Below are 24,112 nucleotides of genomic sequence, written 5' to 3'. Positions count from 1 at the left end.
AACAGTATGAAAAATTGAGGGATTACTTATTAGAGATACATAGAAGTAATCCGGGGTCTTCTGCATTGATAGACCTAATTCCTCAGCCTCAAGCACCCCCTATGTTTGACAAGTTGTATGTTTGTTTTAAGGCCTGTAAGTAGGGATTCAAGAGTGGCTGCAGACCATTGATCCACCTAGACGGAGCATTTCTTAAAACATACCATGGGGGACAACTACTTTTTGCTATTGCACAGGATGCAAACAACCAGTTCTACGTGGTTGCATACGCAGTTGCAAGATCCGAAAACAAAGAATCATGGAAGTGGTTCCTAACATTATTACAGGAGGATATTGGTGATGTTGGCAACCACGGTTGGAATTTTATGTCAGATCAACGGAAGGTTAGTTTCTTTTTTGTCATTCCCAGTTTCTTGCCTGAGTCATTTTCTGGTTTATATATTTTTGTAAACATGGCTTGATGCCTTCATTGTTGTTAGGGACTGTTACCTGCACTGAAAGAGGTAATGCCTAGTGCACATGTTAGAAACTGTGTGATGCATATGTGGAAGAATTTCATAAACCGATTCAAGGATCTGTACATAAGAGAAATAGTGTGGGACTGTGCAAGATGCACCACCATATCTGAATTCAAGACAACCATGGAGAGACTGAAAGAAGTGAACATGGATGCTTGGGCCTACCTTATGAAATTTGATCCTGCTACCTGGGTTAGAGCATACTTTAGCCATGGTCCCAAGGTCGACAACCTATCAAACAACATGTGCGAGTCATTTAACGCAAAGGTGGTTAAGTACAGATGCAAGCCCATACTCACAATATGCAAGGAATTACGGTGCTATGTGATGCGGCGAATGGTTCAACACAAGAAACTTCTGGGGACTCATGAAGGAAAACTGGCGCCAGTGCAAGAGAAAAGGCTACAGAGGCTTATCAAACCAAGCAACAAATGGACAGCGGAGTGGATTAGTGACAACGAGCGCAAACGGTTTGAAGTCACTTACAAGGGATCCAAAGTTGATGTGGATCTGATCAAACACAGCTGCTCGTGTAACAAATGGCAACTCACTGGTCAGTCAGGTTCATGAATTTCATTTTTAACAGGATGTGCATTTTCTTAGTTTAAGCATGCTGTGAATCAAAATTGCTGTGAATTTCAATTTTAATCATAGTTGATGTTAACCATCATGTGAGATTAACCATGCTGTGAAATATAGTTGTTGTGAATCATAGTTGCTGTGAATTTCAATTATAATGTTTATGTGAATTTTTTGGGATTAACTATGCTGTTAATTTGGACATACTTGATGTGAAACTGAGATATATGCTGTGAATCTGCTGATATTAACCATGCTGTGAATTTCGAGATATTAGCCATGCTATGAATTTCTATTAATTCTTGATAATTTAATCATGTTTATGCTATTCTACTGTTGTGAAACTGCTGTCCTGCCGTGAAAGAATACCGTGCATTCATTCCATAGCAGCAATAAAAAGTGACATTACACACTGACCAAAATAATTATTTAGATAAGTTGGAATATGAATCTCCAAATAAGCTTCAGAGGAAAGAGTGAAAAATACAAAACAAAATGCATGAATCACTCTAGATAAGTGACATTGAATACTGACAAAAATTTTGGATAAGCTAAAATAGCTCTCATCAGGATAACAATGGAAAACTACAAACTAAAATTGATAACTGATGCAGAACATTAAATAGCAACAAAAACATAAACAGGTGTAGGTAAGAGTCCAAAGATCTGAAGAGAAGCTCATTCATGTAAACATTTGTCCATCATGCAAATTAGTGTTATACCTTCTGATACCATGCATTGCAATTCAATTATAAATCAATTTCATTTTAGATAATATTACTAAAATGATAGATTGAATAGTTTTATTAGGTAATATGGTAGAGGAGATAAATCTCATGTTTTTTAGTACTAAAATACATTCTGTACTCTATTACACCTTTAGTGTTCAAATGTTATGATTCATTTTTTCCCCACCATATTATTGCTATTATCTTTGTTGTTTATTTTGTCATATATGCTATTATTTTTTATCAGCTTCCCTTAACTTAAAAAAATTAATAGAAGATTAGACTAAATTATCAATACCAATTATCAATTTACATCAATGAACTAGTCAAAGATTAATTATCAATAAAACTAAATAGCGAAATTAGTAGATCGACCTAAAACTGAATTTAAAAAGTGAAGAAAATTGAGACTAGATGACCACTAGACACTGTTTTAATCAACCATTCTATACTGATCAGCATTTAGATAAAATAGAATAATGACATTCGAAAATTTTGATAAAATAATATGAACTACACTTTTAATGTTTATATGGTATGGTTAATTTTGTTTTCACTATGTTATTTTGTTTTGTCATATATGCTATTATTTTTTATCAATTTTTCTTAACCTAAAAAAGTTAATAGAAGATTGGACCAAATTATCAATACCAGTTATCAATTTACATCAATAAACTAGTTAAAGATTAATTATCAATAAAATTAAATAACAAAACTAGTAGATTAACCTAAAATTGAATTTAAAAAGTGAAGAAAATTGAGACCAATATATTATTAGACACCGTTTTATCAACCATTCTATACTGATCAACATTCAGATAAATCAGTAAAATAGTGTATTTTATCAAAAAATTTATCATCTAAGATAAATCCAATGAAAGCCAATACATAATCCAATCACAACACTTGACTCGTTATATATGTGGCATGCATAATTAAAGTTACATTAAAATTAATATTATTGTATTACTGCTGAATTTGAATTAAAGGGCTGCAAAAGTAGCAGTAAAGGCAAAAGCATTGATGCATGATTGCATTTATTTCTCCCATTGACCATGAGGGCCATGACATAGACAATCCAGTAAAAAAGATAGATGGAGATGGAGATGTATCAGAATTCAGAAGTGTGGATGATTTTCAAAAGTAAAAAGAGATCAAACATCTCTTAAATTTGATATGACATAGGATTTATTATCTACATTTTACACTTGATAAAATACTTGGATACATGCTTTGGAGTAGCAAGTATCCTTTGAAGATGCATATAGTAATTATATAAAGTCAATTAGTATTCTATATTCACTTATATTATTGTCAACCAAGGATGAAAAATATTTTGCACGCATTTCTAATTTTTTTTCTTCTTCCATTTTTTAGTTTTCTTTATGCATTTCATTAATATTTTATATCCACTTATATTGTATTTCATTTTCAAATATTTTCCTAACTAGTTTTACTTCTCAACTATTTTGTGGATAGTCAACTCTTTAAGATTTTTTTTGTCATAGTACACTCTCAAATGTTATATATATATATATATATATATATATATATATATATATATATATTGAATCAGTTGGATTGGATAATGGCCAATTTTAGGTATTATCACACTATACGCTCACCCACACAATACTAAAATGGATTCATATTCAATACTTGGCGAATTAGTTCGAATGCAAATACATCATATTAAAAGATATATAATTTACTACTTGAACTAGGCCTCAATTGCTAGAACCGTTTGACTTTGTCTACTAATATAATCTAATAAGATACTCAACCTATGATCCAAATAATAAAAACATTCAACCCACAAATAAAAGGAGAAAAATTTCATTAAAAATCTTCAATAGCTTTTTTTTTTCCAAAAACAAAAGAGGTTCATTTTTTAAGTTTTGGACTAAAAAGAACAAAAAACTAGAAGAAGGAAGTTCCCTTTTTTTAGATAAGAGTTCCTTTTCCCTGTCCAAAAGAAAAAAAACAAAAGAGTTTCCGCTTTAGATAACCGCTTTTTAATTTTGATATTGGAGAGTAGTTGGTGTTAGGCGTGGATATGGGGTGACTGGGTGCTTAACAAGGGAGTGGTGTCAGGAAGAAAGCCATAACAGGAATCGGACCCAGTGATTCCTCCTCCCACGAATCGGACCCAGCGTTTGGAGGAATCGGACCCTCCGAATCCTATAAAAAAAAAAAATTTCCTGCAAGAAAACGGACCCAACGAGTCCATAAAAAAAAAAAAAAACCAAAAACCACTACACGTACCCTGCGATTCCACTTTCATACACAAAATAAAAAATTATTAACTTTGGTCCCTTAAGGAATCGGACCCTACGAGTTCAGTCCAAAAAAAATTTTTTTGCTCATCGGATGGTCCAATTACTACACACAACTTCAAATTTTTTTTTTCTGCGCAACGCAATCGGACAGTCCGACTCCCCCCTGCCATGGCTCAGAAAAAGCTGCCCCACATTCGGGTGTAGCACCCCCTCAATCCATATCCCAGCACAACACCAACCCCTCTTCCATAACCAACAAAATGAGTCTTAGATAACATGTGCTAGGGTGTTCACAACGGAACTAATTAAATATGATGCATCCAAGTTAAAATATTGATGAATGCCAAATAGTAAATGAAACTTTTAGGGTAGCGTTTGTTTTGAGGTATTGAGATAGAGACTGAGAAATTGAGATTCAGTATCATGTTTGTTGGTTCAGAGACTGGTACTAAAATTTCTGTCTCTTTCCCTAAAATTTTAGTATTTCAGTACCTCCAAAAAGTAGGGACACAGGGGACTAAAATTTTTAAAGATGGAAACTGAAACTTTAATAACATTTTATACCTAAAATATCTTCATTTCAATTAATTAATTCTAATTTTACCCTTTGTACAAATTAAATTAGAATTTCATTCTTGTTTCAATTTTTGTCTCCCACTTTACACTAAACAGAATACTAAGATTTATTTCAATTTCCGTCTCTTAGTCTCTGTCTCTTAATCTTTACGTCTGTGTCTCTCCACCAAACACTACCTAAATGTCTAATCGGTGAGTGTATAGTGTAAAAGAGTGGCGGTGTTATGATTGAGAATGGTCCAATCTATCCAAATTTAATAAAAAAATTATTGGAAAATTTTATGATATCTACAAATTTTGTGTCGATATTGCAGAATTATGAGCGTTGAGAGATGAGACCCACTCTTTTATAAAATTAAAACATGTGTATTTTGTAGGCACCATAGAATATACCTTTATTATTTTGACCATAAGGGCATAAACATAGTCTAGGCTATTTCTAATGTTATATAGTTAAGGTTTTTATTTAAAATTATAGGTTTAGTTTAGAATATTATTTTAAAATAATATAAAACTAGACTTTTAACTTTTAATTAATGAAATTCTGTTTACAATAAACGACCATAAAAATGTTAGAAATGACTAACATCTTGACCATCTATTTTTTTTGTTTTTTCATGTCCCAAAAAATTCACAAAGCATTTATCTCATGTTTAAATAGGAAACGAGTGTATATCCCGTGCATGAGATTAAAAAGAATTGTAATTATTATATAGATTATTAATTTATTATACTAGGCTGCGTTTGTTTTCAAAGACAGGACAGAACACGACACTGAGACAGAGACAATAGGACGGAGACACTAAAAATTATTGTTTGTGTATTGTGTTTGGATACGATGTACAAGACACTAATGTAATGTCCAGTATTATGTTTGGATATATATGGACAAGACTAAAATATTATATGAAATGACTAAAATAACTATATGATTCCAAATTTTCTACATCAAGTACAAAGTAATTTAATAGAGAATGAGAGTACGTAAGAGTACAAACGAAACTTGAAAAAATATTTGAAGAGACAAAAAATTTTAATAAAAAAATATATAATAGTATTTATATTAAAATAAAAATTATAAATATATTTATTTTATTTTTAAATTTATTATTAATATGTAGGAATACATATGGTTAAGATTAATAAAAAAATAGATCTGAGTTTGATTAATAAAAAATTTTGTTTAGGTTAATAAGCCAAATTAATTTTAAATAAAAAATCAATTTAAAAAAAAATCTATTTTTACATGAAAAAAAAAAGTTTTTGCACATAAAAATTTATTTTTATTTAGAAAACCAATTTTTTTTATCTAAAAACTGATTTTTTTAAATTATATAAAATCAATTACAACTTATAAATTATTTTTTAGCATTTTAAAAAGATCAATTTTACCTTTAATAATATTTATCTTTCAAAAGTTTCAAGACTAATTATAGGAAAAATAAGAAGGGATAATAGTGGAATAATAAAAAATATCTATGGACAAAAAGGAAAACAAAATTTATAAAAGAGTCCGTGTCCACTCTTCCAAATCCCGTGTCCATCATTGTCCTTCGTAGAAGAGTGGACACAAAAATATAAAAAACTGTCCCGGAGACAATGTGTTCCGTGTCCATGTCTCTGCTTCCAAACACATTTTAAATATGTACTGTCCATGTCTTTGTGTCCTGTCTCCGAAAACAAACACTACCCTAATTCTGTTATATTCACTTAGTCTAGTTCCATTCGCGTTACTCTTGTGTTTGATACTCTCAAGTCTCATGTACCCAAAAAAAAAAAACTACGTTTATTAAATTTTACCACAATAAATAGCATAATATAAGATAAAAATTATTATCTTTATTCTTCTTTTGATCGCAAACTTTATCTTTTGACTTATATATATATATATATATTATATTCTATGACTCGAGTAGAAACGAACTTTTATCATATATTGTTCTGTGAATTTTTTATTTTTAATATTGGAGTAATAGTGATGTTTTTTTAAAATGTGGATTGTTAGGGTGTTATACTCAAATGTGGGATCGTTTAATTAGAGAAGCAGAAATCGGAGCGTCCGATTTATTAGAGGTGCAGAAATTGGACCATCCGATTTGTAGAGGTGCAGAAATCGGACCGTCCGATTTGTGAAAGGTACACAAATCGGACCGTCCGATTTGTGGTAAAAAAAAATTTTTAAGGTACAGAAATCAGACCCTCCGATTTGTGTACTTCTACAATTTTAAAAAACACCAAAAATTACAATGTTAAAGTATATCACCACAGATACTTTCATAACAAAAAAAATTAGCCTTGTTCTGTCACTAGTTGAAGAACACAAACTACAAACTAACAAAGCACCACAATAAAACTTGTGTGAAAAAAGAATTTAATGATTTATCTTCAGTACATTTTAGATTTTATTGAATCCCAATGGAACATATGGCACCATTGTTTTTAAACCCTTTTTAGAGCCAACTATAAAATACACTCTCATATATGTAGAAAAAGATGGACAAAGAATAGAAAATTCGTACCAAAAGATAGATAAAGAAGTTGTAAAGTTAGTAATCGCCGAGTAGTTAGATAGTTAGAATTGGTTAAATAACATTAATGCTAAGTCTTAGTGCTGCCAAAATGCCAATCACTATAATTAATTTATCATCATTAATAATATAGAATAATAATAATAATTTGTCAAATATGATTTAATTTGTAGCATCGTCAAACTCTATTAGTTTATTGTCTAATTTTTAAATGACACCAAGTGTATATTAATAGTGATATACTAAAAATCCATTTTTTAAAAGACAACTTCATTTCTTACTTAAACTTCAACTAAAACCTTGCTTTCTTTTCTTTTACAATTGTTTCCAATTACAAACCATCTCAGTCACTGGATATTAATTCTATCGCACCTAAGATTTAGATGAGTTCAAATATTATCAACTAACCAGTATACCATTAATTAGCAACTATCAAAGACCACAAAATATGTAAAGATTTATGTGCAAATATAAGCACTTCAAAGCAACCACTCCCACTCAATTTAAGTCCTGTAGCCACCATTTATTAACATCATCAAACATTATAAAAAACAAAAGAGTTAAAAATTAAAAAATGCAAAAAGGATCAACTTATGGTTAATCGGCGTTGGATGGAGCATCAATGGTGAACCTTCACCTTCTTTCATTGTTTCTCTCTCTGTCTTCCAGGCACCAACAATAGCAACCATGATAACCACTGAACACCACCTCCTTCCTCTTACCCATTATAGTCATTGACATCCCTCAACATCATCTTGAATAGGTGCAACGTGCAAGTATGCAACAAATGGAACACGAGAGATGGAAAAACAAGGAAACCACAAGCACAAAAATTCTAGTATGATTGAGAGCTAATTATACACAGTGCACACCATTTCTGTTACAGCTCAGTATTTATCTAATGAAATGATAAATAAAGTGATACTTAAAGCTAACACATTGGACAAGAAACAAGGAGAAAGTAAGCTATAAAATATGTGGCTACAATTGTCATTTTCGAATATTAAAATTAATAACAATAACAATAAAAATAATAAATGGGTCGGAACAAATGCATGGCAAACTATGACAATCAAAGAATATGTTGAACTTGGAATTGGAATCCAGTTCATGTTTTGAGCGAGATGATCTTACCAGGCCAACATTTTAACTTTCTAGCCCTTCCAATACACCTTCCTTTTCAAGTTGAAAACGAAAAAAGTGAACATAGGGTTACTTCCGAAAAAAACAAAGTACAAATGTCAAGATTCAAGTAGTTCAGGAATAATTTCCAGAAGTGTCTGCTTCAAATTTTCAAACATGTAATTGGTCTTAAACTCTAATAACTGGGGAAATCAAACTTAGTTACAGTATAATACCTAATTAACATTTGTTTTAAATCACAAAAATAAGTTCATTCAACATAGTTGCTTAAAAAGCAGATTTAATCATACTCTAATTCATCCGGCGTGATTGGTCGTTTAAGAGGAATGATTGACTTCTTTTCAACATCGCGAGACAATGCCTTCCTCATATCTGAAAACAAAGCATAAAATGTTGAGATACTAACAAGATGAGCTTTATTAACATAAAAGAATGCCAAGTACAATAACAAGGAAGCATACCCAATCCATCTTCTTCCCCAGAGTAGTAGCGTAGCACTCGTCGATAAATCACATAGCCAAGCTAGATATCAATTATGAAAGGAAAAAAGAGTAATTAGTCAGCAATTCTAACTTTAGACTAAGGAAATCCTTACCTAAAATAGAAAATAAACTCCTAATCCAACATATGGATATCCAACACTATTCTATCCCCCAATTTACAGTGGCAATATACCTTAATCCATAATACAGATACCCAACACTATTTACTATGTTAATGCACTCATTTTACATGAAAATATCCATTTCAATATGTATCTGTAGCCGACAGCTGACAGGCTTACTTAGGTTAGGACAATTTGTGGTTACTCAGATTCTAATTACAGTATTGGACATAACATAGCTTAATTAACTTATCACAAACATGTATCAATGAGTCTCTATACCTTAAATAGTTGATAATCTAATTTTCTTCCAATAGTCTCAGAACATTTAACTTTTTCAAAGTTCTTGCAAAACAGCTTATGATTTGTTACTTGTTAGCATGTTGCCACTGAGTAAAAAACAACGGTGTTCCAGCAACACAAGGGAATATAACGGAAAAAATACACGAAGCTGTGGAGCAAAAGACCACAGTTGTTGCCAAATTGATGAAAATTATGGGGTGTATGAAGGTTCATGAATCTGTCCTCATCAGATGATGAAATAACAGTTTGCACTGGTTTGATTTTGATTTTTTTTTATTTAAAAAAAAATGTTTTCTCTACACCCTTTTTTCTCCACTACTCCTACAGGTTTATTGATAAAACAAGAGATACTGGAGGAAAGAGGATATAGAACAGGACAATCAGAGCACACACAGCGAGGAAAAATGGAAAGTACAAAATCATTACCTTTTCATACATCTTGATGGCTGGTGCATTTGATGCTCTCACAAAAAGATCAACGAAATAAGCCTTGTCACTACAAAAACCACATTCTTAACATGTCATATACACAACAATGACTCAATGAGGGTACCAGTAACTTGTGTATTTTTCACCAGAAACAAACACCATCCCCCAAAGTTAAAAGAAACACTCTCATGTTTAATAAACTGCACCACTTATTTATTAATGATGTAACAAGAATAGGAAAAGTCAGAGGCCAAGCGAATGCTTCATAAACCAGAAGCTCAAGATTAATAAATAGCACATCAGATACTAATGCCTTACATGTTGTCGCTGATGTCTTCTAGCAAATTCATGAGTTTCTTGGCTAATTGCTGCCGCCGATACTCGGGAGCAACGGTTACTGCAGTGACATGCCCATGCCAAGATTCTCCTTGTCCCTCTACTTTACCCATAACTACATTCATTACATTTGTGTTAATATCCATTGTAATTCAAAAGAAGGCAAGAAAAACATCGGCTTTTCACATTGTATGATTTAATATGCAGTTCATCACCAGATCCGAATGTCACATCATGCGGCATCAGTAGATTCCCTCTTCTTATTTCCTAATGTTGACGAATTAAGACTAATTTCGTAGCTAAAAAATAGGAAATCCCATAATTTTATAACATGATGTCCGTGCCCTAAACCAAGCTAAGAATATTGGAGCACACATACATACACCGAAGAACAACACAAAACAAACCAATAATTTGAATAACTTACTGTAACCCATGATTCGGTTTCCAGGGCCTTCGGCAACATGAAAATAGTCTGGCCATCTGGCGAGATAGGTCATGTAGAAAGACATATTGAACTGAAACACAAAATCATCAAGTTGAGCTGAGAGAGAGAGAGAGAGAGAGAGAGAGAGAGAGAGAGAGAGAGAAGTACGGTCTCAGTAAGATGGTCTAGGTTGACGGAGGCAAAGCGAAGGAGATCGTTGCAGCAAAAGCGGCGGATGGTGGTCATCTTGCTTACTCGCTCCTTTGAAAACTAGCGGACGCTTACTCTCTCTGGGATTCAAAGGAAAAGGCTATGAAATTGAAATTGAGGGAAGCTGCGGAGAGTAATGGAGCGCAATTTTCAGCTGCCAACGAAGAAATCAGATGAGAGATGCGACAGTACCGGTTATGGGGTGCATATGGATCTGCCTGAGACTTTCTTGAGAAGGAGAGGCCCAATTTATTTTACTTTAAATTTTCATAGGCCCAATTGTTTTTATTTTTTATTTTTTTTTCAAGTTACAAACACATCATATCCGTCGTCGACCGCCAAAACCCTAGAATCCCAAATGGATCTCCTCAAGCAAGAGCTCCTCAAGAAGCGCCAATCCCTCGCCGAGGTCACCGGCGGAAAGAGAGTCTTCAAGCGCTCCGAGATCCAACAGAAGGAGATCCAGAAGCTCCGCGAGCAAGAGAAGCGTGAGTTGGAAGCCAAATCCAATCGCCACGACAACGCCACCACCAATAGCAACAACAACAATGCGTCCTCCACCTCCGGCTCAGCCTCCGCTGCCGCCGCATCGTCTTCCACCGGTGGTACATCCAAGCTCCCCGGTTCTGCCTCTTCCTTAGCCGCGGGAACCTCCCTCACCGAGGAGCAGAACATCGACAAGCTCGTCCTCTCAAAACAGGAGGTCATCCGCCGCCTCCGGTTCCTCAAGCAGCCGGTGACGCTGTTCGGCGAAGACGACGATGCCAGGCTGGATCGCCTGAAGTACGTGCTGAAAGCTGGTTTGTTTGAAGTCGATAGCGACATGACGGAAGGGCAGACCAATGATTTCCTGCGCGATATTGCAGAGCTGAGAAAGCGTCAGAAGACGGGGATGCTGGGCGAGAGGAAGAGGCAGAAGGCGGAGGACGGCGCTTCCGAGGACAGGGAAGGTGGTGCTGGAGATGACGATTTGAGTGAAGGGTCCAGTGGCATGGAAGGCGACAAGGACTCCGATTCGAAGCGGATGAAAGCGAATTTTGAGGAGCTGTGCGAGGAGGATAAGATTTTGGTTTTCTTCAAGAAGCTGCTGAACGAGTGGAAGCAAGAGCTGCAGGAGATGCCGGAGGCCGAGAGGCGAACGGCGAAAGGGAAGTCCATGGTCGCCACGTTCAAGCAGTGCGCGCGGTACCTCAACCCGCTGTTCAAGTTCTGCAGGAAGAAGGTGAATTTTTCACACGCTCGTTGGTCTTGTTATTCTCTAATTGAAATTATTCAAAGGAAAACAGTGATGTGGAAGTTAAAATTTGAAGATCAGTGTCGAATGATTTGTAGGGTGATTGTGACTTCGATAATGAAAATAGTACGCATGATGGTATGATTTTCTAGCATTGAAGTAGGATTGGAGGGAAAAAATGGAATTGTATGTTTGATCAAACCATAGTTCGCAAATCTGTAAAGTGAGCACACTCTGAATTTGATTACTTCATGCCTGCATGTCTAAATAGACATATTTGGATTGCTTGTTAGAATGGAGCTTGAATAGTCCATGTCTGCATATCTACTATTATAAGTTTGTTTATGATGAGTGGTATGGACATCATCGGAGAGGGAGAAGTGAGAATCTTGTGTTAGGTTTTGAAGAATGCTCAGGCTTAGGAGAGTGGATCAAATGAAGGGTAGTACTGTAAGTACAGGAAGAGAGAAACCTAAGAAAATATATGAGAAATTATTTAAAGAACTTTAGATATAATTTGTTTAAACACACAAGATTTATGATAGGTATTGTGGCGTCGTCTGTGGCTAACCCCATCTAGTAGGACAAAATTTAGTTTCTCTGCTGAGTTTGTTCATGGAGTCTATCTGATTCAGTTGGGGAGCATTTTGACTTGGTTTTGCATTTATGATAGATCCTAATGGCTTCAATTGATACATGTTGCCAAGTGCCAACTCTTCCATAGGAGAAAGCTTTGTTGTTAAAATTGGTGATCAGAAACAACAAGGACAATCATGGCTAGTTGATATACCCCTCTCCTCTGTCTTAATTATTGAGCATGTGCTGGAAATTGTACTGGTCATAATTTAGATGTACATATTAGCTTATGCTTCGTCCTGTATGATTTTTACCTGCTAATGACAATATTAGTTCTGAAACGGCAATCACAGTCGTTGCTAGTTTCTACTTTCTGCTTTTTACCTCTTAAGTATGATTTTCTGCCTTGGTCTTTTAGTCAGTATATAGGAAGATACTGAAACACAGTCCTAGAATGTTTTGTTGTTGGGAGGGGGACACAACAAGAGAGTTGGCGTGTTAGAGGATTTACTGAATATAATTATATACACTCGTTGAATGTTTAATGTTTATTGTTTCAAGTAGTAAATTTTATGGTTTTAAGGATAAATTTTTCTTGTTTGCATAGTATGTTCAGTAATGTAAGCACATTGAAGCAATAAGCTGATAAATTGTGTTGGGTTCCATGCAATTTTCAGGTTCTTCCTGATGACATCCGACAGGCATTAATGATTGTGGTTGATTGCTGCATGAAGCGAGATTATCTGGCTGCAATGGACCATTACATCAAGCTGGCCATCGGGAATGCACCTTGGCCTATTGGTGTTACTATGGTTGGTATCCACGAAAGGTCTGCTCGTGAAAAGATCTACACCAACAGTGTTGCTCACATTATGAATGATGAGACTACTCGCAAGTACTTGCAATCAATTAAGAGGCTAATGACATTTTGCCAACGTCGATACCCAACAATGCCATCTAAAGCTGTTGAGTTTAACAGCTTGGCAAATGGTAGTGATTTGCAGTCACTACTAGCAGAGGAGAGATTTAGTGGGGGAACCAATCAAGCATCTGAGGAGAGACTTAGGATAATGCCTGCTCCAAGAGATAGCTAGTTAATTTTTTTACCCTTAAATGACATCATATTTTCAAGTTATGCAGGCAATATGATGTATTATCTGTTTCTGATTCTAAATCTGAGATTGTATAAACTATAAAGGGTTGCATCTGTGAAAATGGCAACAGAAAACATGTAAAATGTTGATCTTGTAAATTTACACTAGTTTTTCCTACTGTTGTCTCGGCGGCAACGTTATGGTTGACTATGTTAGAAAACGGAGCATACGAGCAAATTGTGAAATTTACATAATTAACACAAAATAAATATTAAATATTTAGTGAGATATAAAATGGTAATTAGTGATTATAACACTCTTGTCCATTGTTTTATACTTAAGTCATAATTTATTGATGGTTTGATGCTATGACACAATTGGGATATAAATATTTATATATTATACTAGAAGCCTGTCAAAGGAGTTAAGTTAACTTAAATAGAAGACAATTCGTCAATCGTTCGCACTCGATAATATACATAAGCGCGTCGAAAGAAAAGTAGATAATCAGAAGTTTGAAGGAAAAATAAGAATAAGAGGCATGTATAAGTATGTATATAAATATCTATTAGTTTCGGCTCGCGAAGATTAGACTGACTAGAGTTACAATAGTAAAACAGTTTGATAACGTAACTTATCTCTCCGAAATATATCATAAGTTTCTAAATGCAAGTCTTTAAAATGAACAGAAAAGCTCTACATCCATGTAAAAATTACATAGATAGTATCCAAGTACCTTCCACTCCATGCGTTTTCCTCCACCTACGCACTCGTTTGTTTTACACGCGCCTCATATAACGTATATAACGTAATCCTTCTTTTGCGTGATCAACCTTTCTCAACGTAAACATTCCCATATAACGTAATCCAAGTACCTTCTTCTTCTCTCTTCGCGTTCTTCTTCTGTTCTTGTTCTTCTTCTTCTTCCTGTTCTCCTTCTTCTTCTTCAACCTAATTAAATTCGTTGTTATCCTCTATTCGCGTTTTTCTTCTTTGCATTATGGATCTGGATTGACTTCAACGTAATTAGCTTCGTCGTTCATCTTCTTCTTCGTTTTCTTCTTCGATCTGCACTTCTGAATTGAAACAATGAATGAATCAACTTCAAATCAGTTGAATGAGTGCGATTTGGATAATTCTTCCGATACGTATCAATTTGATGAGGTTTGGATTATTGAATTTTGAATCTAATTAAATGGAATGAAATTGCTAATTTTATTTGAAGTGAATTGAATGGACTGAGGTGATCTATATCTGAATTGAATTGAATTGAATTAATAATATGTAACTGTGAGTAACTTTTCGGTTCGGTAAGTACTAAAGAGTTGATTCACCATATGCATGTGTTCAGTTCGGTATGCAGAAAGGAGTAAAAAAAATTAGACGAATATATTCTATTTTGTTCTTTAAGCACTATATAATTCTTTCACCATAATTAAGATTTCAGTTCACCATAATTAAGATTTCGGTTTCACCGTGCAGACCAGCTGTGTTGTGGATGAAAAATTTGTCCCAAAGGTGGGAATGGTTTTCAAGACACTAGAAAAAACTGGAAAGTTCTACAAACATTATTCCAAACTTGTCAATTTTTCTACAAAAATAAGGAACACGACTCGGGACGGAGACAAGATTAAGAATCAACTAATTGTATGCACCAGAAAGGGGAGATGGAAATCCAAGATATCTCCAACTTTGAAGACAAACCCTTCAGCTGGGTTAAATTGTCCGACCAAAATTTACGTACACATAATGAAGGATGTTGGTCTTTGGACAATTTCAAAGTTGTTTTGAATCACTCACATCCTTGTTGTCCAAACCAGGCTGAGATGCTCAAACAACACAGGGAGCTTAACATGTTTGTGTCGCACCATCGAAACCCACGAGGAAGCTGGAATCAGACCGAGCAAAACTTACCAATCATTTGTGGCAGCAGCTGGCAGCCATCGTAAACTAGGTTTTATTGAAAAAGATGTGAGGAATTACATCACAAGGGAAGTATGGAATATTTCCGAAGAAGACGATGCCAAAGAATTTGGGAAGTACCTAGTAAGAATAAAAGAGAAGAACTAAAATTTCTTCTTTGAGCTCAACCTTGAAGGCGATCACTGCATTAAACATGCATTCTGGGCTGATGCAAGAAGCAGGGCTGCATTTGATTATTTCGGAGACGTCGTTTCATTTGACACCACCTATAACACAAACAGGCAGTTCATTCAAATATATTTTTTATGTTCAGTGCGTGTAGATATTTCGGTTCACCACCGTCTGCTTGTTATTTATGCAGGTACAATTTGGTTTTAGGTTCTTTTGTGGGCGTGAATCACCACGGCCAGTCGACACTTCTTGGATGCGCACTGATGAAAAATGAGGACATCCAATCATTCAAATGGCTATTTGAGTGTTGGCTACGTTGCATGGGAGGGAAGGCATCAAAAGGTATTCTTACCGATCAATGCTCATCGATTCAAAGGGCAATTGAGCTGTGCATGCCAACAACAATTCACCGCTGGTGCATCTGGCACATTATGAAGAAGATCCCAAACAAATTAAATGGCTACAAGGGACACAACGAAATTGAATAAGAGATGAGCCATGTTATTTGAAACTCGTATACAAAAGAAGCATTTGACAGAAACTGGATCGATTTCCTCAGAAAGTACGGCCTCGGAGGCAACAAGTGATTTTCAGGTAATTGAGATTTCAATTCGAATTATTTTCATGCTCATATCTTTTTTTTCCCAAAGCATGCACTGTTTTCGGTTCATCACACCTTATGGGTTCGGTTTGTTTTACAGAGCTATACGAGGATCGACATATATGGATTCCAGTTTACTTGGATCACCACTTTTGGGCTGTGATGAAAAGCACACAAAGGAGCGAGAGCATGCATTTATTTTTCAACAAGTTCATCACACGGACTAGCTCCTTGAGACAATTCGTGAAGCAATACGACAATTGCCTAGCAAGCAGAGAGAGAATTCGATGCTGCAGATTTTCACACCGTGATACCGTGCGCAAAAAAACAGCAATAGAGGCACAGTTTCAGCATGTATATACCCATGAGAAGTTCAGGGAAGTTCAAGCTCAATTCAGAGGTAAAGTGAACTGTATTACAAGATCAATGCATTCCACCCTAGGTTGCACAACATATGAAGTCATAGAGCATGTTTGCAACTCCACATTCAACAAGTTTGACGTCACCTACGACGCAGTATCATGAGATGTAAAGTGTCATTGCTTGCTGTTTGAGTCTAGGGGCATATTGTGCCGCCATTCCCTAAGCGTCCTAAGCTTTGAGCGAGTGGATAACGTGGCACCGAAATACATATTGGAATGCTGGAGCAAGAACATAAAGAGGAGGCATACACACATCAAGAGCAGCCAAGATGAACCTCTACTGGAGCCAAAAAGTAAAAGATTTGACGAATTAGTGTTTCGGTCGCACAATATATGTGAATTTGCATCCGAGTCTGAAGAGTTGACCGAAATTCTGCACCGAGTATTTGACAAGGTCATGGCGGAGATGAAAGAATATCAAGAGAGAAGCAAAGGAAAAAGTTTATTAACCCACAAAGAAGCGACATTAAGTAATGTGAATGACTTTCAAAGCTCACCACGTGTCAAAACAAGAGGTCGGCCCAAGAACAGACTTGGATCAAACCTGGAAAAAAAGATCTGAAATGCCATGAAGAAAAAGAAAAAGACATCTCAAAGCGAGGTAAAATTGACTTGTTTTTAATTAGTTAAAAATTCAATTGTTCATTTTGCTAATATACAATTAATTATGTCTGTTGTAGTTGAACCTTTTAGACTCCGGATCATCGATTCAGTCAAACTCCACTCTTTACAATGCACCAGATATGAATTATCCAAGAGATGATTGTACAAGTTTTAGTTTTTATTAATGTAAATTCTTGTTCATCCATGAACAAATTTTAGTTCACCATGGTTATAGCAGGGTTAATTTCTGAATGTTGTTAGTCTTTAATGAATAGTCACTTTTTTTTTGTGAAATTCTATATTGATATATGCAGTTTTTCGATTCGTCTAGTGTATGAATTTCTAAGTTAAATAATTAGAATTTGTTTTGAGAAACGAAAATCAGGTGTAGTGCTAGTTACATTTTTCGTATGATTAATTAAATAAAAATTATTAAAAAATCTAAAAGAATAACATAATTATCTTTAATTTACATTGGTGGAGTTTTAAAACTCTTTCTTGAATGAATTTTCACGATTTAGGGATTAGGATTTAGGATTTAGGATTTACTTTTTATATTTTAAAAATAATTAGCTGACAACATAATAGACTACTTATCAGAAATTCAGAATTGGTGGGGGTGGGATAGTATGCTCTGGCCCAAGCTCAATCTCCCAACGCATATTAGAGTGACTGACAGAGTGAGTGAGTACAAAACAGCTCTCCTTTGTCCAATCTATTGGGCTACCTAAGATCGGGTTGTCCAATCCACCGACAAAAAAAAAACTCTCCTTTACACTCTGGAGTCTGAGTGAGCGTGAGAATCACAATAACCAGTAGCACCCACCACCTGCAAATATATGGATTCCCGCTTCCACAACAACGACAACGATGACAACCACGTCGACCACGTCCTCCACGACTTCCTCGCCTTCTCCGACCTCCCTTCGCTCGCTCTTTCCCTCTCCCTCTCTCTCGATCGCCTCCTCCAGTCCTCCGCCTCCTTCTCTGACGCCGACCACCTCGTCGACCGCGCCTCCACCATGGGTTCCATCCTCCTCGAAGTCGCCAAACACTCCTACAGAAACCGCGCTTCTGTTCACAACTCCCTCACCTGGCCCCTCCCCCCTGACCTCACCATCAAGGTTACTTATTCTTCACAACTTTTTATGTAATTGTTCGTATTTACTTAATCCATTATATCAGTTTTGTTGCCGTGCGTATATAACGTGATTATTATGCTTCTTTGATGCTGAATTCTGATTTTTATGTGGCAATGTTTAGGTCTTCTCATTGGTCGATAAAAGTAGCCTGTGCCATGCAGCAGCTACTTGTAAGTTGTTTAGAAACTGGGCTAAAGATCCTTTCTGCTATTCACATATTGATTTGAGAACACCTGTTCCAAAGGTGAACGATGCACTAGTCGCCACTATCATACACCGAGCTGGAAAGGCACTAAGGTACTGAGTACTGACCCTTTCCATGATAAGTTGAATCACCTTAAACCAAAACACAATATTGCTTGCGTATCTATTATAAGTTGAATTGTTTGGAAGGTGTGCCACTTCTGCGTTGTGTACACATTTTAATCAATGACTTGTTCGATAATATGTATTGCAGAATCCTTGATCTAAATTGTTTATCCTTATAATTGCATGGTTAAGTAATTTCAAGATTTTGTAGTTTCAAGTGTACTGTTTTTTATTTAGATTTAATTAGTTCTTTTATTGCGGTGAAAAAATGAATAACGGCATCCATTTCAACTTCTGTGAGCTTCTTGAACATGCATGACAACATCGTTAATTTTTCCTGATTACTTCTTTCGTCTATCTTTTTCCTTCCTTCAAAAAGGTCTCTCATGCTTGGTGTTGTCCCTGATGCTACTACTTCATCCGGATCATGTCAGCCACTTTCTGATACTCCCAGAAAATGTTATTCATGTGGTCATAAGAGGTCACAGAAGGATTCATGCCATCTTACAAGATGCTGTTTAAACCCTTTAAATGCAGATGGTGGTGCTCTGGGGTATGTTCATGGATTTTAATGGTTAGTGTGTTTGGGTGACTTGTTTAAAATTTAAATGGGATCTTAATTGAGTTTTCTTTCTTCAGGGCCCTTTTGAGAAAGCTACACTTGTATAATATTGGACAGATGGATTCACCGTCACTTGTTGAGACATTGTCAGTATGTCCTTCTCTCCTTGATCTGGAAATTGTAGGGCTGTAAGTTATTTTTCCACCTCTCAATCTGTCACTTCTTTTCTTTATAAACAATTTTCAGATTGCTAGTGGATATGAATTAGAACAAAACATTATTTAAATACCGTCTTCAATTATTAGATTGGGAGTTCTGACTTGTTTTTATGATAATGTATTTATTTTTTGGTTCCTTTAAACTTTGGTTTAGATTTTTTTTTTTTAATTAATTATCTCAACTTGTAGGTGCTTGATTTTTGCCATTATATGTGACTTCACATATTTTCCATTAATTTGTTTATAACTTGTACTTATATATTAATATCTTCTAGAGATGTTGAACTGGGGCGTATCTTAAGTTCAGTGAGTGCAAACTGCCACTTAATAGAGCGTTTTGCTTTTGCAGCTTCAACAACTGGTAAGTCACTTGTTCAGTTATAGTTTGCCATATTGGACTTTTTTTGGCCTCTTTGCTGATCTTTTTTTAATTATAGGTCGTAATAAAATTCTGAATATCCAAACCTGTTCACATCTAGTAGCTGGTTGCCCACATCTAACTTCTTTATCTCTTAGAGGCATTAGGATACATGATTATAAAGTTCGCATATTGGTTAAGGTATGTTGTCAGGAAATTCTCTATTTCCAATGTCCTATTTCAAACCTCTTGCTTCAGACATTCATGAATTGTGCATCTATTGGAACTTTCCGTTAATTCATGTAGGTATAAGGTATCTTGTTAATACGAATGTGCATTGAGATGGCAGTAGTGAAAGTGAGGGTATGAGATTTGGAGCCACTGTTTATTTCCTAATTTGGCTAATAGTTCTCTGAAATGTAGTTTAATAAAAGTAAAAGCAAAACACTGTATTCAAAGAGTTATTAATCACAAACTGCATGTGCAGGGGTTTCAGAAACTGAAATATCTTGACTTTTCAAGATCCGTTTCAATCACGGGAAGCTTCTTGAGGTCAGTTTTTTTTTTTTTTTTTTTACAAGACTTCGATAATAGCACCTCAGATTCTGATTGTCTCCTTTGAATATTTATTTGAAAAGCTAAAAACTTTATTTCTCAGAAACCTTGGAAATAGCAAAGGTGGGAATTTTCTTGAGTTCTTAAATTTGAGGGATTGCATGCATCTCAAAGAGGTGAGTGTTGTAATTTCATTCCCTTCTTTTGCAAACCATTCTTCATTTCTTCCAGAAATGCTAATGTTTAATGTGCAGATGGAAGTTGCTAGATTGTTGACAGCAATCATTGCAGGCAATTTCAAATCACTTGTTCATCTCGTGAGTAGATAGAAATATTTTACACTACAGATAAGTTTCTTCTAAAATTTGAAATTTTAATTCAATATTCTTTCTCTTAAATAGGACATATCCAACAGGGAAGGCTTAGGATTAAGGACTGACCGGCAGCATATGTGCTACAGCTCTAGGTAATGCTTATAATTTGTCAATGTGTTCCTTAAACTTTCTTCAAGGGCAGCTGGTGCACAAGCATCCCACATTACGCAGGGTCCGGGAAGGGCCAAAGGGGTGTAATATAGGCTGGCTAACCTGGTCATTGCATCGGTGGCTGATTTTATGGTTTCGCCCGACCTTAAGGTCACATAACGTAAACTTTCTTTTAAAAAAAGCTGTGATTATATATTCAATCATAAAGTTCTGCTCTATTTTGCAGTATTATGCCGGTCAAGGAGGTTTTGGATACAAGGCCTTGGATGCGTTTGATGGTTGATTATCCATCAGACAGAAGGTTATACACTTTTCAAGTTTGAGTATTTACCTCAGGTTGAGAGACCTTTTGTTTTTACTTCCATAGTTGCCAAGTCTCATATTTCTTGATTGTTTCTCAGCAACAGAGACCCCTGATACTGGTGAATAGTGAGAGAAGTCCTCCATCACCATTGAGCAGCTAAAATAGTAATAATGCTAGCTATGGTATTTTTTAAAGAAAGTCCCGATGGCATCGACCTTCTGGCCCTGCAACGGATCACATTTTATCGCATTGATATAAGGACGACAATTTGGTGAACTAGGTACTCTCTTTTTGTATGTGCACACTCGCGCATGATGGACCATGTTGAAAGCAATCAATTGAATTTTTATATTAGTAAAAAATTTACAGTGATTGTTTAGCTTATGATCTTACTATTTTGAAAGCTTATGAAGGAATAGATATAATATATTTTGGCGAATGCAATAGCTTACATGACAAGTTGCATCTAGTCTGTTTTTCATATCCAATGTTGGATATCCGAGATAGCTGTTTTGCCGCCACAAGAACGGAGCCAATTTGATGAGCAAATACTATATGACCAACAAAAGTTATCATTTTTTTGTCAACACTTGGCCAACAAAGAGAATTTTAAATTCTAAACCCTAAACTGTAATTCCTAATAGTATAAAATAATAAAACTAAAGTGTTGGTCCAAACTCCAAACGGTTGGCTAATATTGATAAAAGGTGTTGGCCTCTAGCATTTCTCATTTGGAGTTTAGTTATGTTGTTGCTTGCACTGTTTGTGAGAGATGCTTTGTTTAACTCTCGCCTCTAATCATAGCATTCGTGTTTTGCATTCTGAATTTTGTGTACTAGGGGAGCAATAGAGGAAGATGAAAATGGTACTATGGATACCAGGTAACTGTGGACCGGTAACTTCGAACTTTCATTGACATTTTCTTGTTGAAGTTCATTACTGTTAGATTTTTCTTTTCCCTAATTGTTTTTCTGTTCTCTTCCTCAGCTCCCCTATAGAAGGTTGTTTTCATTAAGCATCAGTACGATGGATTTATTTTATTTTTTCGGAAGAGATGTATTCTACTTTTTGTGAACCCGAAAGGGATCTTTTATGTAGTTGGAGCCCTCCATATTTGTCTTGATACACAGTTCAAATTGATGTCATTTCTTCCTTGCTCCCTTTGAAAATTTTGAGTTGTATGCAGATTGGTTAAAAACACGCAATTTTCGGAATCACATGATAGTGAAATTTTCATTTTCGGTAGTTCGATACATCATGTTGGAGATCACCATTTTTAATCTAGAGTATTTATAGTCCATTATCATTTACTGAATCAGAAAAATAAATAAAAGAAAAGGAACAATATATTATGCAAATCAATGAAATCATTCACCGAATTAGTAGTTAAGAAAAGGGAAACATTATTCATAGCAACTCATTCGGGTCTAGTCTTGGTGATGCAATTTGGAACGTACTAGCTAAACTTACTATTTACTAATTACTATAGTTTATTGTGATACTGCTAACAGACAATTTAGGCATTAATATGAATTATGAAATCACAACCCCTTCTCTTAAAAAAGAGCGAAAAATGAAGTTGAACAAAGGAGAACGGTAGAAGTGTAAAACCAAAGGCAACTAACGTTGAAGCTTAAAGCTCTCTTATGAGCAGTAATGGGTAGTGGATACCCAAGAATAAATAAAATATATATACATAAGGAAAAAGGCTAAGAAACCGTAGCCGCAGAAAAATGTGAGGTTAAAACTTAAAATCATTAATCAGATATAATTATATAAACATATAAGAGGGAGCAGATAATAATTAATAAGTGTATTGAGCGGCAAAAATGATGGGAGTGAGACTAACACTGCCTCTGATGGCGGTTCCTGTGTCCGGATTCCCACGTAGCTCAATCGAAACACAAATGAATTGGAGAACGAAAGGGGTTACGGCGTTTGGTGTGAATCCCAGCGAGTCAAAAAAAGAAGCATTGTTCTTGGAAGAAAATGGTGCTGTGGATGACATGGATGGTTACCTGAATCAACTCTCCCTCGAATACGACTCCGTCTGGGACACCAAACCTTCTTGGTAACTCCAAAACTCTTTCCCTTTCCACACAACAATCGTATTTTTATACGTATGTCTTGTGTAGGTGTCAACCTTGGACAATAACCCTAACAGGAGTTTCAGTTATTGCTATTAGCTGGTTAATTTCGCATTCAGTGCTAGTTACTTCGCTCGTATCATCACTAATACTCGCATGGTGGTTCATCTTCCTCTATTCTTACCCCAAGGTCAGCTATCATCTCAAACCCTAAATACTCTTGTTTTTTCAAAATTAGGGATAGAGAGGTTAAATATGTTTGGTGTTGGGTCAGGCATATTCAGAAATGATTGCTGAGCGAAGAGAAAGAGTTACAAATGGTGTTGAAGACACATATGGTCGTACCAAGAAGCAGTGATTTTCTGTTTAAAATAAAACGTTCATTCAAATTAGGTGAATTGGCTTAGAGATTGTAACGTTAATTTCTGTATGAATATATGTAACCATGGGTTACCAACATATATGAGAATTTGCTAGCAAGAGAAATTATTTTTCATATATTTAAGTTTTCCAAATCAATATCTAAGGCTAATGACTAAAGAATTAAGACTCAAACCAAAACCAACCCCCTACCACCAAAAAATTTCAATAAATTAAATACATCCAAGTTTTGTACATAGAAACATAATTTAATAGCACCTTCTTTCTTCAGTGCACCGCATTATCAGAAGGAAAGTAATTGTACTACTGAGTCAAAGTCTATCCTACTGATTTTTATTTAAACATGTCAGAGTTAGGAATATGAGCAGATTCTGTTTCTACTTTCTTGCACTCACTTCTCAGTACTCAGTATTTGTCTTTGCTTTAT

General features: G+C 35.3%; 4 protein-coding genes across 11 annotated transcripts; 3 read left to right on the top strand and 1 right to left on the bottom strand.

The window, feature by feature from the left end:
* Window positions 1-7,607: 7,607 nt before the first annotated feature.
* Window positions 7,608-10,880, bottom strand: LOC107645182 (Acyl-CoA N-acyltransferases (NAT) superfamily protein). Of its 3 annotated transcripts, XM_088490273.1 has the most exons (8): window positions 10,619-10,880; window positions 10,451-10,541; window positions 10,006-10,138; window positions 9,685-9,754; window positions 8,813-8,873; window positions 8,642-8,723; window positions 8,343-8,384; window positions 7,608-7,962 (listed from the first exon to the last, which is right to left on the bottom strand). In XM_088490273.1, the coding sequence occupies exons 1-7, from the start codon at window positions 10,694-10,696 to the stop codon at window positions 8,363-8,365; spliced, it is 537 nt and encodes a 178-aa protein (XP_088346399.1). In that variant the 5' UTR covers window positions 10,697-10,880; the 3' UTR covers window positions 7,608-7,962; window positions 8,343-8,362. The 3 variants fall into 3 exon arrangements, with proteins under 3 accessions (XP_088346399.1, XP_088346400.1, XP_088346398.1); XM_088490274.1 differs by lacking the exon at window positions 8,343-8,384 and having other exon boundaries at window positions 7,944-7,962; XM_088490272.1 differs by lacking the exon at window positions 7,608-7,962 and having other exon boundaries at window positions 8,023-8,384.
* Window positions 10,881-10,965: 85 nt separating this feature from the next.
* On the top strand, window positions 10,966-13,784 carry LOC107645183 (uncharacterized). The gene is made up of 2 exons (XM_016349151.3): window positions 10,966-11,882; window positions 13,148-13,784. The coding sequence occupies exons 1-2, from the start codon at window positions 11,019-11,021 to the stop codon at window positions 13,562-13,564; spliced, it is 1,281 nt and encodes a 426-aa protein (XP_016204637.1). The 5' UTR covers window positions 10,966-11,018; the 3' UTR covers window positions 13,565-13,784.
* A 4,190-nt stretch (window positions 13,785-17,974) lies between these two features.
* On the top strand, window positions 17,975-22,475 carry LOC107646206 (F-box protein SKIP17). 6 transcript variants are annotated; one of them, XR_015886184.1, is made up of 14 exons: window positions 17,975-18,408; window positions 18,548-18,723; window positions 19,115-19,288; window positions 19,375-19,485; window positions 19,791-19,876; window positions 19,953-20,074; window positions 20,370-20,425; window positions 20,532-20,604; window positions 20,683-20,745; window positions 20,830-20,894; window positions 21,140-21,214; window positions 21,315-21,497; window positions 22,057-22,098; window positions 22,205-22,475. XR_015886184.1 is itself a non-coding variant. In XM_088492022.1 (12 exons), exons 1-12 carry the CDS (start codon window positions 18,124-18,126, stop codon window positions 21,328-21,330), a joined length of 1,302 nt encoding a protein of 433 aa, XP_088348148.1. In that variant the 5' UTR covers window positions 17,975-18,123; the 3' UTR covers window positions 21,331-21,676. The 6 variants fall into 6 exon arrangements, 2 of the variants coding, with proteins under 2 accessions (XP_088348148.1, XP_016205895.3); XR_015886182.1 differs by having other exon boundaries at window positions 20,361-20,425; XR_015886183.1 differs by having other exon boundaries at window positions 20,361-20,425; window positions 22,057-22,112.
* A 515-nt stretch (window positions 22,476-22,990) lies between these two features.
* On the top strand, window positions 22,991-23,802 carry LOC107645186 (spindle pole body-associated protein). Its single transcript, XM_088492164.1, has 3 exons — window positions 22,991-23,288; window positions 23,353-23,494; window positions 23,579-23,802. Exons 1-3 carry the CDS (start codon window positions 23,047-23,049, stop codon window positions 23,660-23,662), a joined length of 468 nt encoding a protein of 155 aa, XP_088348290.1. The 5' UTR covers window positions 22,991-23,046; the 3' UTR covers window positions 23,663-23,802.
* Window positions 23,803-24,112: the final 310 nt, after the last annotated feature.

This window comes from Arachis ipaensis, chromosome B6 (genome assembly GCF_059453495.1).
Source record: "Arachis ipaensis isolate K30076 ecotype BB chromosome B6, ASM5945349v1, whole genome shotgun sequence".
In the NCBI taxonomy this organism is placed as follows: Eukaryota; Viridiplantae; Streptophyta; class Magnoliopsida; order Fabales; family Fabaceae; genus Arachis; species Arachis ipaensis.
Note: the sequence above shows the minus strand (reverse complement) of the source record. Positions and strands in the feature narration are given on the sequence as shown.

What these genes read in the sequence shown, in the direction of transcription:
- LOC107646206 (XM_016350409.3), top strand. Translation starts at nt 18,124, where the DNA reads ATGGATTCCCGCTTCCACAACAACGACAACGATGACAACCACGTCGAC. An exon ending in GATCTGGAAATTGTAGGGCT is followed by an intron (nt 19,486 to 19,790) that starts GTAAGTTATTTT and finishes AATATCTTCTAG; the next exon opens with AGATGTTGAACTGGGGCGTA. An exon ending in TCAAATCACTTGTTCATCTC is followed by an intron (nt 20,746 to 20,829) that starts GTGAGTAGATAG and finishes TCTCTTAAATAG; the next exon opens with GACATATCCAACAGGGAAGG.
- LOC107645186 (XM_088492164.1), top strand. Translation starts at nt 23,047, where the DNA reads ATGATGGGAGTGAGACTAACACTGCCTCTGATGGCGGTTCCTGTGTCC. An exon ending in TGGGACACCAAACCTTCTTG is followed by an intron (nt 23,289 to 23,352) that starts GTAACTCCAAAA and finishes TGTCTTGTGTAG; the next exon opens with GTGTCAACCTTGGACAATAA. An exon ending in TCCTCTATTCTTACCCCAAG is followed by an intron (nt 23,495 to 23,578) that starts GTCAGCTATCAT and finishes GTGTTGGGTCAG; the next exon opens with GCATATTCAGAAATGATTGC.
- LOC107645182 (XM_088490273.1), bottom strand. Translation starts at nt 10,696, where the DNA reads ATGACCACCATCCGCCGCTTTTGCTGCAACGATCTCCTTCGCTTTGCC. An exon ending in TAGACCATCTTACTGAGACC is followed by an intron (nt 10,542 to 10,618) that starts GTACTTCTCTCT and finishes TTTGTGTTTCAG; the next exon opens with TTCAATATGTCTTTCTACAT. An exon ending in AAACCGAATCATGGGTTACA is followed by an intron (nt 10,139 to 10,450) that starts GTAAGTTATTCA and finishes TAATGAATGTAG; the next exon opens with TTATGGGTAAAGTAGAGGGA.
- LOC107645183 (XM_016349151.3), top strand. Translation starts at nt 11,019, where the DNA reads ATGGATCTCCTCAAGCAAGAGCTCCTCAAGAAGCGCCAATCCCTCGCC. An exon ending in TCAAGTTCTGCAGGAAGAAG is followed by an intron (nt 11,883 to 13,147) that starts GTGAATTTTTCA and finishes TGCAATTTTCAG; the next exon opens with GTTCTTCCTGATGACATCCG.